The 13,931-nt window shown below is 51.2% G+C and overlaps 1 protein-coding gene across 1 annotated transcript in view; it reads right to left on the reverse strand.

The window, feature by feature from the left end:
* Positions 1-2,556: 2,556 nt before the first annotated feature.
* CATSPER3 (cation channel sperm associated 3) overlaps positions 2,557-13,931 on the reverse strand; it is a 29,046-nt gene continuing 17,671 nt past the window's right edge. Inside the window, exons 3-8 of the mRNA XM_055142010.1 lie at positions 8,889-9,128; positions 5,763-5,945; positions 5,014-5,154; positions 4,590-4,709; positions 3,530-3,684; positions 2,557-2,671 (exon numbers count right to left, since the gene is read on the reverse strand). Coding sequence (XP_054997985.1) covers positions 2,557-2,671; positions 3,530-3,684; positions 4,590-4,709; positions 5,014-5,154; positions 5,763-5,945; positions 8,889-9,128 — 954 coding nt within the window. The remainder of the gene's footprint in view (positions 2,672-3,529; positions 3,685-4,589; positions 4,710-5,013; positions 5,155-5,762; positions 5,946-8,888; positions 9,129-13,931) is intronic.

The following is a 13,931-nucleotide window of genomic DNA, read 5'->3' on the forward strand; positions in this document are numbered from 1 at the left end:
CCAGCACCCAACAGAGGCAGAGCTGAGAGCCAGGAGGTGGAAGCTGACTCCTCCTTCTTCACACTCCCCTGAGGACTTGATTCTGGGCGCTGCTCCGCTTGATCAGCCCATTTCTCGGAGGAAATAGTAGAAGCATTGAAAGACTGGATACTCTGCCCAAGGTTTCCTGATTTTAAAAAAACAGAGGCTGGAGCGATAGATAGTACAATTTGCCTTGTACATGGCTGACCTCGGTTCAATCCCTGGCTTCCCATATGGTCCCCCAAGTACTGCCAGAAGTGATTCCTGAGCACAGAGCCAGGAGTAACCTCCAAGCATCAATGAGTGTTGCTCCAAAACAAACAAAAGACTATCTTGGCGGGGGTGTGAGGGGTGGAGAGGAAACATTAGGTCATGCCTGGCTTTGCCCAGGGCTTATTCCTGACTCTGTGCTCAAGGATCACTCCTGACGGTGCTTGTGTGACCACGTGTGGAGCCGGGGACTGACTCAGGGCCAGCTGCATGCAAGGCAAGTGCCTTTCCTCTGTACTATCTCTACCTCAAAGAGAAATCTCTGATAACTGACTCCAAAACCATGGTCCTTTCTAACCTGCTTCTGTGCAGTCTGTTTTTATCTTGTTTTACTTTGCTTTTGCTTTTGCTTTTGCTTTTTAGTTCCGAGGCCACACTAGGTAGTTTACAAAGATTCTTCCCGGCTCAGTGCTCAGGTGTCACTCCCAGGGGTGTTCACAGTGCTGGGAATGGGACCTGGGGCTCCTGAATGCAGAGCGTTTGCCCCAGCCTGTCGCACATCTCCTGGGCCCCAAGACCAACTGTTCAGTCTTCTGTTCCTAACTGCAGAGGGCACGTCCCACAGTCCTCGGGAGAGCAGGTGGATGTTTCCACATTCCCCTGAGCCACGAGGCTACAACCAAGTGTGAGTGCCTGGCAGCACCTGCTCGGTTTCTGCCCCCAGCCATCCCTGACTGCCGCTGTGCCCGCTTGGTTGGACCCTGGCTGCCACCTAGGGCACAGACACCCCATTTTCTTTAGGATCCCCATGGTGGGGTGGGGGATGGTCCAGTGCTCCAGCAGCTTCCTTCCTGGGGTGCTGTAAAAGGGGCCAGAGTGGTAAATGAAGCAGGTAGGGCGCTTGCCTTGCACACGGCCAACCTGGGTTCAATCCTGGGCATCCGATAGGGTCCTCCCGAGCCCGCCCAGAGTGATTCCTGAGTGTAGACAGGAGTAACCCCTGAGCACTGCCACATGTGGCTCTAAAAAAAAAAATTCAATTTGGTTCGAAGAATGTGAGCACCTGGGAGCACAAATGACCCGCGTAACTTGGTAGAACTTACTGTCCATGTTCCCATCGTCACTGTCTGTCCTCGGGCAGTCTGTCCATCCAGCAGGCGGCTATCCCCTAATGTAGCCACAGGCACTGATCGAGCCACGACCAGTCTTCCAGTTTCTCACCCCAGAAGCCCCAGCCCCTGTCTGCTGTGTGGAGTGTGTGGAGATGCATGAAGAAAACCAGGACAAGAGGCAAGACCTGCCCTGTCCCCTGGGTAGGAGCCCCCGGGCCACCCAGAGACCCTTTGTGCAGCCCACCCCCATGGTGCTCTGACTGCCCTGCACGGCTCTTGGGGCTGGGCCCCCCAGTATCTCAGTCTGCCATGGCACCGTCAAGCGGATGGGAAGCAGGCCTGGGGAGTGGCCAGGCCTTGGCCTGTCAGTCAGGAGCAGGGAGAGCAATTGCCATGCCAGGGTGCTACCAGCAAGGACACCAGAAACTCTGTCTTCCCCCCCACACCACCTGCAGGAGCAGGGGACGCACACAGCAGTGCTTACGGCTACTCCCAGCTCAGTGCTCAAGGGTGATTCCCAGCAGTGCTCTGCAGGGGACCATGTGGTACTGGGGATCAAACCCCGGCCTCCCACATGCAAAACCAGTGCTTCTGTCTATGAGCATTCTCCCGCCTCCTGAAAGTGCTGGCCTTCAAGTGGACAGCCCAAATGGAACTGTGAGGGCGAAACAGCCCAATGCCTTGCTTAGGTGCCCGGCCACTTCCTCTGCCCGGCACCCCCGAACGCGATGGCCACACACAGTCCCACCAATCACAGCCAATCTCTGGGGGCCCTCGGCCACTGTGAGCAGAACAGACAAACAGAGAAGGGCCCCGAGGGCAGCGTGCATCGCTGCCGCTTGTGGGGGTGCCCTGCAGAGGAGCCTGGCAGAGGCTCCCATGCCAGTGGGGCCACAAGAGCTCAAAGGTGCCCCACACCTTCCTGTGGCTGCTGGTGGCACTCCTTGGCCTGGTCTCTGGCAGCTTCCCCGGGCGCCCAGCAGAGAGTGCGGGCCTGGCATGGCCACTGGCCAGGGCCCATCTTATTGCTCCCCTTCCCGGTCCCTTGCTCTGTCACTTGAGTGAGTGCCGCAGGTGACTTCCAGGGAATTTGACTTCACACAGTCCCAGGCCAAAACCTCCACGAGGGAGAAATTCTGTGATCACAGGTTCTGGGGGGAGGCCAGCGCAGCCAGCCTGTTTAATCAGGACCACCCCAGTGTCCACCTGCCCCTCACCCAGAAGGGACTTTATTCTCCTTTTGCGCAGCCAGAAACTCTTTCTTCTTGGGCATTTCTTCGAGCATCAGGCTTAGCACATGCACAATCTCGTAGTATAGCTCTTGAAGCCTGGAAATGAAGGAGATGGGCGGGGGCGGGGGGTTGCTCAGGCCAGGCCTCTGGGTGTTGCTATTCCCATCACCCTACCAGACCCGGCATTCACCACACCCGCATGGGGCAGGCAGGGGCAGGGAAGAGCAAGTGGGTGGGGGGAAGGAGGGCAGCTGGGCTGGGATCCTAGCGCCATCCCACCTGCGGCCTCCATGTCAGGGTGCGACGCCCCACTCCCGGGCTCTGAGCGAGTGGCCATGTGATGACATCAGACCTAGTCCAGTCCTCTCTCCAAACCAAAGTGGGTCCTCCCAAGCTTCTTCCGGTTCCTCTACATCCACAACACCAGAAGCCAGGCGAGTCCCGGTTTTGGAGCCCACTGAGGCCCCAGTGCTTGTGTGAGCCCCTTTCTGCACAGTCACGATCAGCTGCAACCCTGGGGCCAGCCACACTCAGTGCCTCCCAGGACCTATGTCTACAGCAGAGGCCCGAAACCCCTCACGGGACAGCTGCGGAAGGACAGAGACATGACCAGAGCTACACGGGCAGGGAGTGTCCGAACCAGGTGAGGACGTCAGCCCCTGCTGTGTGCCTTCCTCTGCCCCCTGAAAAACACTCAGAGGATGGGCCCTGCAGTGTGGAAGGAGCCTGCGTTTCAGCACTGGTGGAGGGGGGTTGGGAGGGGCAGGGGATAGAGTCCCCTCTTCAGCTGGGGGGCTGTCCACACTGCACCCCATGCCTACATGAGTTCTGGCCTCCCAGAAGGGTTCATGCCACCCCTCTGCTCCGTGGCCTTTGCCCCAGCCCTCTCACGGGGCCAACCCAGCCCTCTGCTCAGCGATGGCTTTGGGCCAGGGCAGAGGGGCAGTGACTTACTCTCTGACTGTATGGTCCTGGTTGTCCAGCGTGGTCAAGTAGACATCGATGAAGGGGAGGCTGGTGCTGAAATCATCCAAAACCATGGGCTCATCATGTCGCAGGGTCTCCTTGAAGTCCTTCACCAGCTCATTGAAACTTCTGCAGTCGACATTCTTCAAGAGGAGGGACAGAGACAACAGCGATGAGGACGTGGGCACAGCCATGACGTGCAGAGACCTGGGGAGCTGCGTGGACCGTCTGAGACCCTGGTCCCCTAGTCACCGGCTCATGCTGACCTTGGAGTGGCCACTAGCCTTGACCTGAGGCCAGAAGGAGCCAATGAGAGCCTCAGCATGGCCTCCCTCTCCCCCCCCCCCCGGACAAACCTTCAGCAGAGCAAGACAAATGATGTGTCCCCCCAACACACAGACCCCCCACATGCAGAAAAAGGCTCAGGAGAAACACACAGGCCACAAACGGAGAGAGGCGGCATGCCTAGACCTGGCCAAGTGCCCGGGGCCCCATGTGAGACTGGCTGAGACAGTCCAGCCCTTCACATCACAGTCACATCGTGCTTGACAGAAGACCTCCCACTGGGTGAGTTCGTTCTTGTTTTAGCTTAGAAAACCCGGGCAAAGAGCACTTGCCAGGGTCCCTGCCGCCTCCCTCGCTGAAGCCCTCCATCACACAGGTGTTCCATGGGGCTGGGGGATAAGACAGTGGAGAGGGTGCCTGCCTTGCACGTTGCTGACCTGGGTTCGATACTTGGCACCCCACATGGCCCACTGAGCTTTCCAGTCTCCAGAGCTAAGAGTAAGCCCTGTGTGCCACCAGGAGTGGCTCCCAAACAACAAAATACACAAAGGGGGTCCAGGCAAAGGGCTCTGCTATTGAGGGAAATTGAAATACACAGAAACTAGAGCTGGGCTTTGGAAAAGACCAGGGCCATGCACTGGCCTTAGGGACCAAAGACAACTGAAGGCCACCTGCCCTCTGCGGGGTCTGCAGGCCCCTCTGCCTGGCCACTCCATCAACCCTCGCGGCCTATCTCGTCGGCCTGCCCTGCAGAGCCCCTTACCTGCGCCTGCATCAGAATGCTGATGGTCTCCTGCTGTCTCTTCACGATCACCTGCTTCTCTCCTATGACCGCCATCTGCCTCTCGGTCATCAGTTGCCGCTCAAATTTCTTGATGGAACTCTAGAGAGCAGGAGGAGAGGTGTGCTCTCCCCGCCCCGCCTCCTCTCCTCTTCCTGAGCCCACACTGGGGCACAGCACTCTCGGCGGGAGGACTCACCCCAGCCGGGGCCATCCCCCACCGCCAGTGGCTTCCCTGCTCCCAGGATCCAGTCGTCACCCTCACAGGCCGATACACAGGCGGATGGAGAAGAGTGGACGTGGGCAAGGGAGGGCCTGCCTCCAAGAGAGAGACAGCTCGCGGGGGCGGGGGGGAACCTCTCTGGAAACCTGCCAGCTGGGACCCCACCTGCACACATGGCCTCACCTCAGTGTGGATGATCATGACGGCCACAAACATGTTGAGGAAGATGAAGGAGGCGAGCAGGATGAAGGCGATGGTGAAGACCCGGCCCAGAGGAGCACCCCGCGCATCCAACTGCTCCTGCAGGTCTGTCCAGCCGTCGACCTGCTCGGACAGGGCAGAGTGTGCTGAGCGTGCAGGCCCGTTGGGGGTCCTGCTTCTCGCTGCCCCTACGGGAGACGCAGCCCCACGGAGGACAAGCTTGGCTCCGCCTTCATCCCTCAACGCTCTGACCCACAAATTCTAACTAATACAGGCACCCCAAGTGGGGGAGAGTTTGGGCCCAGCTCTCCTTGCTGCTTTGGGGGACACCCCAGTCTTCCTGGAGCCCAAAAGTTTTGGCCTCTAGACTTGGGCTCTGAAGGTTTATTCTGAGTAGATTTGTGGCCGCTGGTTTCTAACGAGGTATGTGAAATGGGTTTCACTCAAGGCATATGCCAAATACAATCTCTTTTTAGAGCTCCTGGGGATGACTTGTAACCCTCTGGCTCAAAATGGACCCTTCTAGGGACGTCAAGATTTGAGGAAGAGATGGGACCCCCTTCACCCGTGCTGAGGCACGGGACTGGGTTTAGTCCTGGGAGGTTAGCCCTCGCTTCCCAGCCCACCCAAGTTCTGGAACATGGGAAAGCCATGAGAGGCCCAGCACAGCCACACAGGTGGGCTGGCTGTTCCCTCTCAAGACCCCAGCCCGCTGCGGCCCCATACAGTACCGTGGCCAAGCTGAAGAGGGTAAAGAAGGCCAAGGCTAGGCTCCCCCAATTTTTCTGGTCCCCCGCTTCTGACGATCCAAACAGGCAGAAGCCCAGGATGGCAAAGATGTACATGAGGATGAAGAGCATGCTGAGCACGGAGGCCACGGAGTAGACGGTCTGGCCCACGGCATTGATGAGCGTCTGCAAGACAGAGGCACTGTAGCTAGTATGGCTGCCAGGGCGGGGGCCACAGCTGTCTGTCTGTAGCACCCAGTGCCACACGTGGTACATGGGAGGTGGATAGAAGGCTGTGTCAGATTGAGAGCTGAACCAAGCTTGTCCATGCCTGGCCTTCGTTGTCGGCCCCCTGTGTGCTGGCAGGATGGGTCACCTCAGGTCTCCCGTAACCTCCCCACCTGAATCCGTGGTCAACCCAAGGTGCCCTTCTCCTACTTCTCAGCTGAGGGTCAACCCTGAAGGATGTTACAGCTCTTGGATAAGTAGGGTATGGCAACAAAAAGGGTCCAGAGGAATATGCTCCCCGCTCTTTCTGGGCCCTGTTTCACAGCAAGTCTCCCCGGTGGAAGGGGTGTTTGTCCTCCTTCCCAGCACACCACCCCCTCCTGGGGAGCACTGGGAATGGCCCTTCCTCCATGGTTTGACTCGGAGTCTTGCTCAGTCCCTGTTCCCAACCTAGGTGTCGGCTCAGACGCGATCTCAAGGCAGGCAGCTCTCATCCTTCCTCCCACTTCAAGAAGAGGAATCGGGGGCTCAGCTCAGCACAGCGTTGCACCCAGGTTCACACTCCAACACTGGAACAGAGCTGGGACCACTCCCAAAGCCTGTCCTGCCGGTGCTGCACCTTCAGCTACTAATGTTCTTTCCCTAAGCCAAGGAATTGTCTACTGATGCAACACTAGGAAAAGAGGTCCTTGAAAGAGCAGGACACTGGACATTTCAGGAGGCAGAGAGATTGTTCAAGAGCACTTGGGGCTGCCCTGTATGGGGGCTGGTCTGGCAGCTCCCCTCTTTTCTTAATGGAAGAAAATATATAGGGGTGTGTGTGTGAGTGTGAGTGTATGTGTGTGTGTTGGGGTGAGATTTTGAGCCATATCTGGCAGTGTTCAGGGCTTACTCCTGGCTCAGGGATCACTCCTGAGCTTGAGGGGCCAGCTGGGGTGCCAGGGATTGAACCCAAGTTGAGCATGTGCAAGGCAAGCTATACTATCTCTACACTACACTGCACTATCTCTTCCAGGCCCTGTAGTTTTGATGAATTCTAAAATAAGTAAGATGTGGGGAAACTTCCTTTCTGCCTGGGCAACAAAGTGAGAACTTTTCTTCCAAGAAAGAACCGGGAAGAAGCCCTGAGTCCTTGGGAGAAATGCTGCAGCAGGAGGGAGTGTATTGTGGGGGCGGGTGGGGGAACCCCACCTTGGAGCTGAGGTAGGCCAGAGAGTGTGGGAACCCCCACTGGGGCAGGCTGACAGGCCCACAGGGCAAAGGACAGAGCTGGGCAGTCTCAGTCTCAGCCTGGTAACTGGCTGCAGCCACAGCCTTCAAACACAGCCCAGAAACCCAGTACTGGAGTTCAGACGCCATATAGGCTGGGAGCCCTTTCTCTGAGGAAGTCCAGAGCTTTTGAGGTCTATAGTGTAGTCCCCAGCAGGGGCCAGAGTTTGAATGCTCAGCTTTCTGAGCAATGACTTACTTTCCTGAGCTGGAACCTTCTGGGACTAGACAGGACCCCCTGGTGAGGGGTGTCGCTCAGTGGCAGAGGGATTGCCTTGCATGCACAGGGCCCTGGGTTCAATAAACTACATAACATGAAATAAATAGGACTCCGGGCAGATGGAAGGCAGGGCTCTCTTATTGCCCGGAGTCTCCTCTTCGTTCCTGAGGGTCCAGGGTCCAGTGTTCTGTCTCCGTGCCCACAGATCTCTGTGTAGGCCCGCAAGGTCCAAAAGCCCCTTCCGGGGGAAGACAAATTCTGGGTGCAGATCCAGGACAAAAAGACAATTGCCCAAGATTTCAGTCTCAGAACACAGATTGGCCGGCTCAGAGGCAAGGCTGGTCACCCCATAATGTTTCAGCAGGAGCAGCGTTCTCTGGGCTGCGTGATTAAGGAACTCTTCCCACCAGGAAACAAACCCACCTGAGCTCTTCCAGGAAGGCAGTGCCGGGCCTGTGGTTCAGTGGGTCTGCCTATTTATTTATTGTTTGGGGGCCATACCCAGCGGTGCTCAGGGCTTCCTCCTGTCTCTATGGCTCAGGAAGGGGCTCGGGAGATTATATGGGGTCCCAGAGATTGAATCTGCGTCGACCATATGCAAGGCAATTTCCCTGCCCTCTCCAGCCCCCCGTCTGCTTTTTTAGAAAATTGGTCACTTGGTAGCATGGAAAAGAGGCCCCTGGGAGTCGGGTATCTCCAGTGTCTGCTCTCACACTGATCTGCCAGGGGTCATGGGGGTCCTCAATTTCCTTGCCTAAAATGGAGCAAACAGTCCCTCTCCTCCAGATGTTTAAGATTGATGCCTTGCATGTGTGAGGTCCTGGGTTCAAGCCCAGGCATAGACAAAAAAAATAAAATGAGGGGGGAGGGCTGATGATAAGCTCAAAGATGAAGTGTACACTTTCCCTAGCACTATATGGTTCCCTGAATACTGCTAGGGCCCTACCTGTCCCCCACTAAAATTGAAGATTAATATCAGAAGAGGCACATTCTCCACTGCCTGTATCACAACCTGCAATGTGCTCTCTTTCTCTCTCTGCATCTCCTTAGATTTCTCTAAATAAAAATATTTTACTTTAATAATATCAGAAGAGGGCTGGAGCGACAGCACAGTGAGTAGGGCGTTTGCCTTGCATGCGGCCAACCCGGGTTCGATTCCCAGCATCCCATATGGTCCTCCAAGCACCACCAGGAGAAATTCCTGAGTGCATGAACCAGGAGTAACCCCTGAGCATAGCCAGGTGTGACCCCCCCCCCAAAAAAAAGGAAAAAAATATCAGAAGAAACCATCCTGCCATACTGTGGAATCAGTTAACTGGATAACAATAGTATAATTATTAGTTCACTGGGCCAGTGGACAGATGGATCCTATGGCCTGCCCCTCAGAGCCAGGACACTCCCAGCCAACTTACCCGGATGCCACGGCTGTAGGTAATAAGCTTGAGGATGCGCAGGGACTGTAAGCCATTAGAAATGTTGATATAGGGGTAGTGCTTGCCCTTGATCTTCTTGAGAGTAAAGGGGACGCTGAGAAAGACTATAACAGCGACATCTAACATATTGTAGCCGTCCTTCCAATAGTTGATGGGGTCTGCATAGAGCTTCAAGTAGAATTCAGCGCTATAGATGGACACAAAGATGACTTCGGAGACCTGCATGGGTGGTAAGGATGGCAGGTCAGATCCAACGGCAGGTCAAACCCAACGGCAGGTCTATTCCCTGACCCTCTCCACCCTGGGTGACCCAATCCAAGTGTGTGTTTAGAGTAAGGGGTAGGGGAGGGGTGGGCTTCCTTAGTCACCCAGGTGAGAGAGAAACCCAGGCAGAGTCCTTGTCATAGAGGAGACACATAGCGGGCCCGTTTCTTTCTCTTTCTGCATCTTCATACCCGGTGACCCTAAAGAAATTTGGGAATGACTAGCTGACCTCCAGAGAAAATTATGTCAAGACCCCCGCGCAAGGCGCCTCGGGATGTCAGGAACCTGAAAGTAAAGTTTTCTTAAGGAGAGTTCCCAAGAGTTTCCTGGTCAACCTGAATGTATAAACTTTTAGGAATATAGATGAAAACAAATACTTATGTTTAATAATTAATCACTCTTTAAAATAGTTAACCAATGTGTTCTCCACTTTTATTCTTCATCAATCTGGGGGGCAGAGGGCAGCATTCCATGCAATACTCAGGGAGTGAGTGGGATAGTCACTCAACACTACAGCCCAAGATGAATCACTCAGGACCACCTTAGCAGGGCCTGGGGGCCACCAGGGCCACAGAGGGCAATGATCAGGGGTCATCAAACAATCTCATTCGTGTTCTTTTTATGCATCAGCAACTCATGGGCTTTATTGTATTACCAAAAGGTAATTTTGGGGTTACTGAAGCTGTTTCTTATTGTCAATGTATTCACTCATTAAAAAAGTTTTAGCAAACATTCTCCATAGGCTAAGCAAGCGCTGTTTCAGGTAGGCACTGGGGAATGCAATCATGAATGAATGAGATAAGAACTGTCTAGCACTTGGAAGCTTATAATCTAGGGGGATAGAGAGAACTGCATAAAGAAATACACAGAAACCGTCATGCAGGAAAGAGTGGGGAAGGTGGATTGGGCGGTAGGGGCTGCTCTGTGAGAAAAGGTGGGTGCCTAGAGGTTTCATGGGTGCTGGGAATGAAGCTGTATCAAAAACTGGGTGATGGCATCCTGAGGGAGAGGATATGGTGAGACTTTATCTGAGGCGAGTTTGCAGTGGGTTAGAGAGTAGTCAGAGAAAGTTTCTGGCAGGAAATAGAAAGGTATGCCCTTTTGAAAGTGAAAAAAGATAAACCACTTTTAAATTATGTGTCAGATGGTCTCACAGGAAATGGAAATTCAAGCTGCAGCTCGCCATTTGGATAACGTTAGGGCAGCTGGTGTCTTTATTTGTCCTCTCTATTTATATTTGCAATTTCCACGTGACAACTATTTATATACACTTTTTTTACTGCTATGTAACATTTCATATAAAATAGTATTAAAAAAACAATGTAATGCACAACCATACACTGTTGCCCAGATGAAACAATAAAATAGTAGATCTTGTAGATCCCACTTTTGATCAAATCCTTTTCCCTTGCCACAAAAGAATCCTATTGCAAATTTGGACTTACTCATGCTCTTGTAGTTGCTACTTTTACTTCATACATATCTCTAACAATGACTGGTTTTGTGACTAATTTTATACTGCATAAATGGAATAGAGAGCAAACTTACTAAATGTATAAATGTACTATTTTTTAGCAATTTGTTTCTGGACTATACCTGGTGGTACTCAAGGGCTACTTTCAGCATGGTGTTTGGGGACTGTGGAATGCTAGGAACAATATCTGGGCCTCCTTTGTGGGAAGCACGTGCTCAGGCCTGTGGAACTATCTCCTAAGCACCAGAGATTCACTTTGTTCATTGAAATTATTTATCTGAGGGGCCGGAAGGATAGAAAGGGAATAAAGGTGCTTGCCTTGCAAGTGGTTGACTTGGGTTCAATCCCCAACACCACATATGATCCCGAGCATAGCCAGGAGTGATTCACAGTCACATGTGGCCTAAAATTTAAAATAAAAATATATTTGCTATTTGTAGGCCAGGTTTTTTTTTTCTTTTTGGGTCACACTCCAGCGATGATCAGGGGTTACTCCTGGCTCTGCACTCAGGAATTACCCCTGGAGGTGCTCAGGGGGCCATATGGGATGCTGGGAATCAAACCCAGGTCAGCCGCATGCAGTGCAAACGTCCTACCCTCTGTGTTATTGCTCCATTCTCTGTAGACTAGGGTTGTAGTTCAATGACAGCGCATTTGCCTTGCATGTGTGAGGCCCTGGGTTCCATTTTCGGCATCTTCCAAAAAATAAATCATTTTTTTGAGATTCATCTGTGTTGATATGCATAAACACTAGTTTACTGTTTCACCATTACTTTGCAGTTCCAATTAGGAAAAATACTATAAAATATCCATTTGCCTGTTGAGTATTCTTTAGCTTGTTAATAACTTACTATTGCAAACAACATAATAGTATTAAAAAGTTGAGATAATTTTGGGGGGTGTTGGGCGGTTTGGGGTTGGCTCTGCTCAGGTCTTGCTCCTGGCTCGACACTCAGGGGTTACCCAGGGGACCATATAGGATGCCTGAGATGGAACCTGGGTCATCCATGAGCAGTACAAGCACCTATGTGCTAAACTATTGCTCGGGCTCCCCAAAGTTGGGATAATTCTCACGCATTTTATTGCACATATGTGTAAAGTTTCAGTTATATATGAAGGATGGAATTATTTATAAGATATGCATGGGTGCCTGCACCTGAGTGATGATAGTACAATGGGTAGGACACTTGCTTTGCATGTGGCCAATTTAGGCTCCATCTCTCTACCCCATAGGGTCCCCAGAACCCACTAGGAGTGATCCCTGAGAACAAGGCCTGGAGTAAGCCCTGAGCATGGCCAGGTGTGACTCAAAAACCGGTTGATCCCAGGCACCTCATGGTCTCCTAAGCACTGTCAGAAGTGATCCCTGGATATAGAGTCAGGAGTGAGCCCCAACCATAGCTGGGTGTGACCCAAAAAACAAATATGTATATATATATGTATACATATACATATATATTTGTTACATTATACATATAAAACTTCACCTTCATTAGATATTGCCGAATTATCTTGTATGGCTATTGTACCTATTTCCATTAATATCGCCATATTATCTTACATTCCCCACTTCCTGCTGTCACACTTCATTTTTTTAAGGCTCCATGGTTCACAATACAGTTAAGGGTAATGTTTCAGGCTTACAGTGTTTCTCCACCACACCCACCAAACTGTCCGCTCCCTCCCCCACTGTCTCTAATTCCCCTCTTGCCCCTACCTCCTGAGCAAACTCAGTTCTGTAGGTGACACTCAGAACAGACAGACTTTTTTTTTCCAAACTATTTTGATTTAGGTCCCAGGATTTACAACACTGTTTACACTTTTCATGCCTACCTCACTCCAACACCACACCCATCACTACTTCCCTCCACCAGTGTCCCACGGGTCCCTCCTCCACGCCTTGTAAACTCAGTTCTATAGACAAAATCACTGTTTCTAATGACTTTGGCCATTTGATTTTCCCTTACTATGTTTCTTTATATCCCACATATGAGAAATACATTTCCAATAAAAATTTATTGTGGAGCTCTAGTGATACTATAGCAGGTAAGATTCTTGTCTTACATGCAGCTGGCCTGAGTTCGATCCTCGGCACCCTATATGGTCCCTCAAGACCATCAGGATTTAATCCCTGAGCACTGCTGAGTGTGGCCCAAATGCAAAAAAAAAAAACAAAAAACCAACCCAAAAAGTTATTGTGAGGTAGTGACATCTACACGCATATAGAAGAATAAAACTAAATTTGGGTATTTTAATAGGTAAAAGATTATAATAAAATATCTATAAAACATAACCTGAATAGACAAAGAACACAAAACATTAATTTATCATTGAAAAAGAGTAAAATCACTATGCAAACTAGAAATGTTCAGGCCTTTCTGGATCTAGTTGAGAGCAGCCATGAACGCCATGAGTGAATGTCATATTGACAAAGTGCTAGAAGCCTGTCTTCTTTTAAAGAAGTTCCTCTAATGTTTCTTGCAAAACTGGTTTCAAGGCTTTGAATTCCCTGAGATGTTGCTTGTCCATGGAGCTCTTTATTGTTCCTTCATATCTGAGCGATAATCTGGATAGAATATTCTTGGTGAAGGTGTGCATCTCATTGAGTTCTGTTTTCTAAATCCTACTATTTCTTATAGATTTGCTGTGAATCTTATGGATTCTCCTTTGTAAATTCTATTTTTGATCTTGCTTGCTTTCAACATTTTGTTTCTGTTTTTGGACTTGATAATAAAGTGTCTTGGAGTTTTTCTAGTAAGGTCTATTTTTTGCTGAGACTCTGCAGGTCTCTTGAGTCCACACTTCTCAGTCATTCTTGTGTACAATTTCTTTAGTATTCTTCATCAAATTTGTCTTCCTGGCAGTGCTCGGGGGACCATATGGGATGCTGGGAATCGAACCTGGGTTGGCTGTGTGCAAGGCAAACGCCCTACCCACTGTACTATTGCTCTAGCCGCTGCCTTCCTATTTTGTAGGGATTTGGATGATTCTTATAAAGTTTCTTTTGAGCCTTCATCCCTTAATTCTCTGGGTGCTGCTGTTCTTTATAGACTTTCCCCCTCTTCTGTTGTTTTCTCGGTTTCCTGTATCCCACGTTGGAGCTTCCTGATCTGTTCCCTAACTGTTCAGACCTTTTTTTGAGTTGTTTTTAATATCACCTTAATTTATGTCACTTCTAATCGTAGTTTTCTCACTTCTACTTTCATATTTTCTATATTTTGCTGATTACCTGTGTCATGGGCTGGAGCAACAGCACAGTGGGTAGGGCATTTGCCTTGCATGTG

Source organism: Sorex araneus, chromosome 6 (assembly GCF_027595985.1).
Source record: "Sorex araneus isolate mSorAra2 chromosome 6, mSorAra2.pri, whole genome shotgun sequence".
In the NCBI taxonomy this organism is placed as follows: domain Eukaryota; kingdom Metazoa; phylum Chordata; class Mammalia; order Eulipotyphla; family Soricidae; genus Sorex; species Sorex araneus.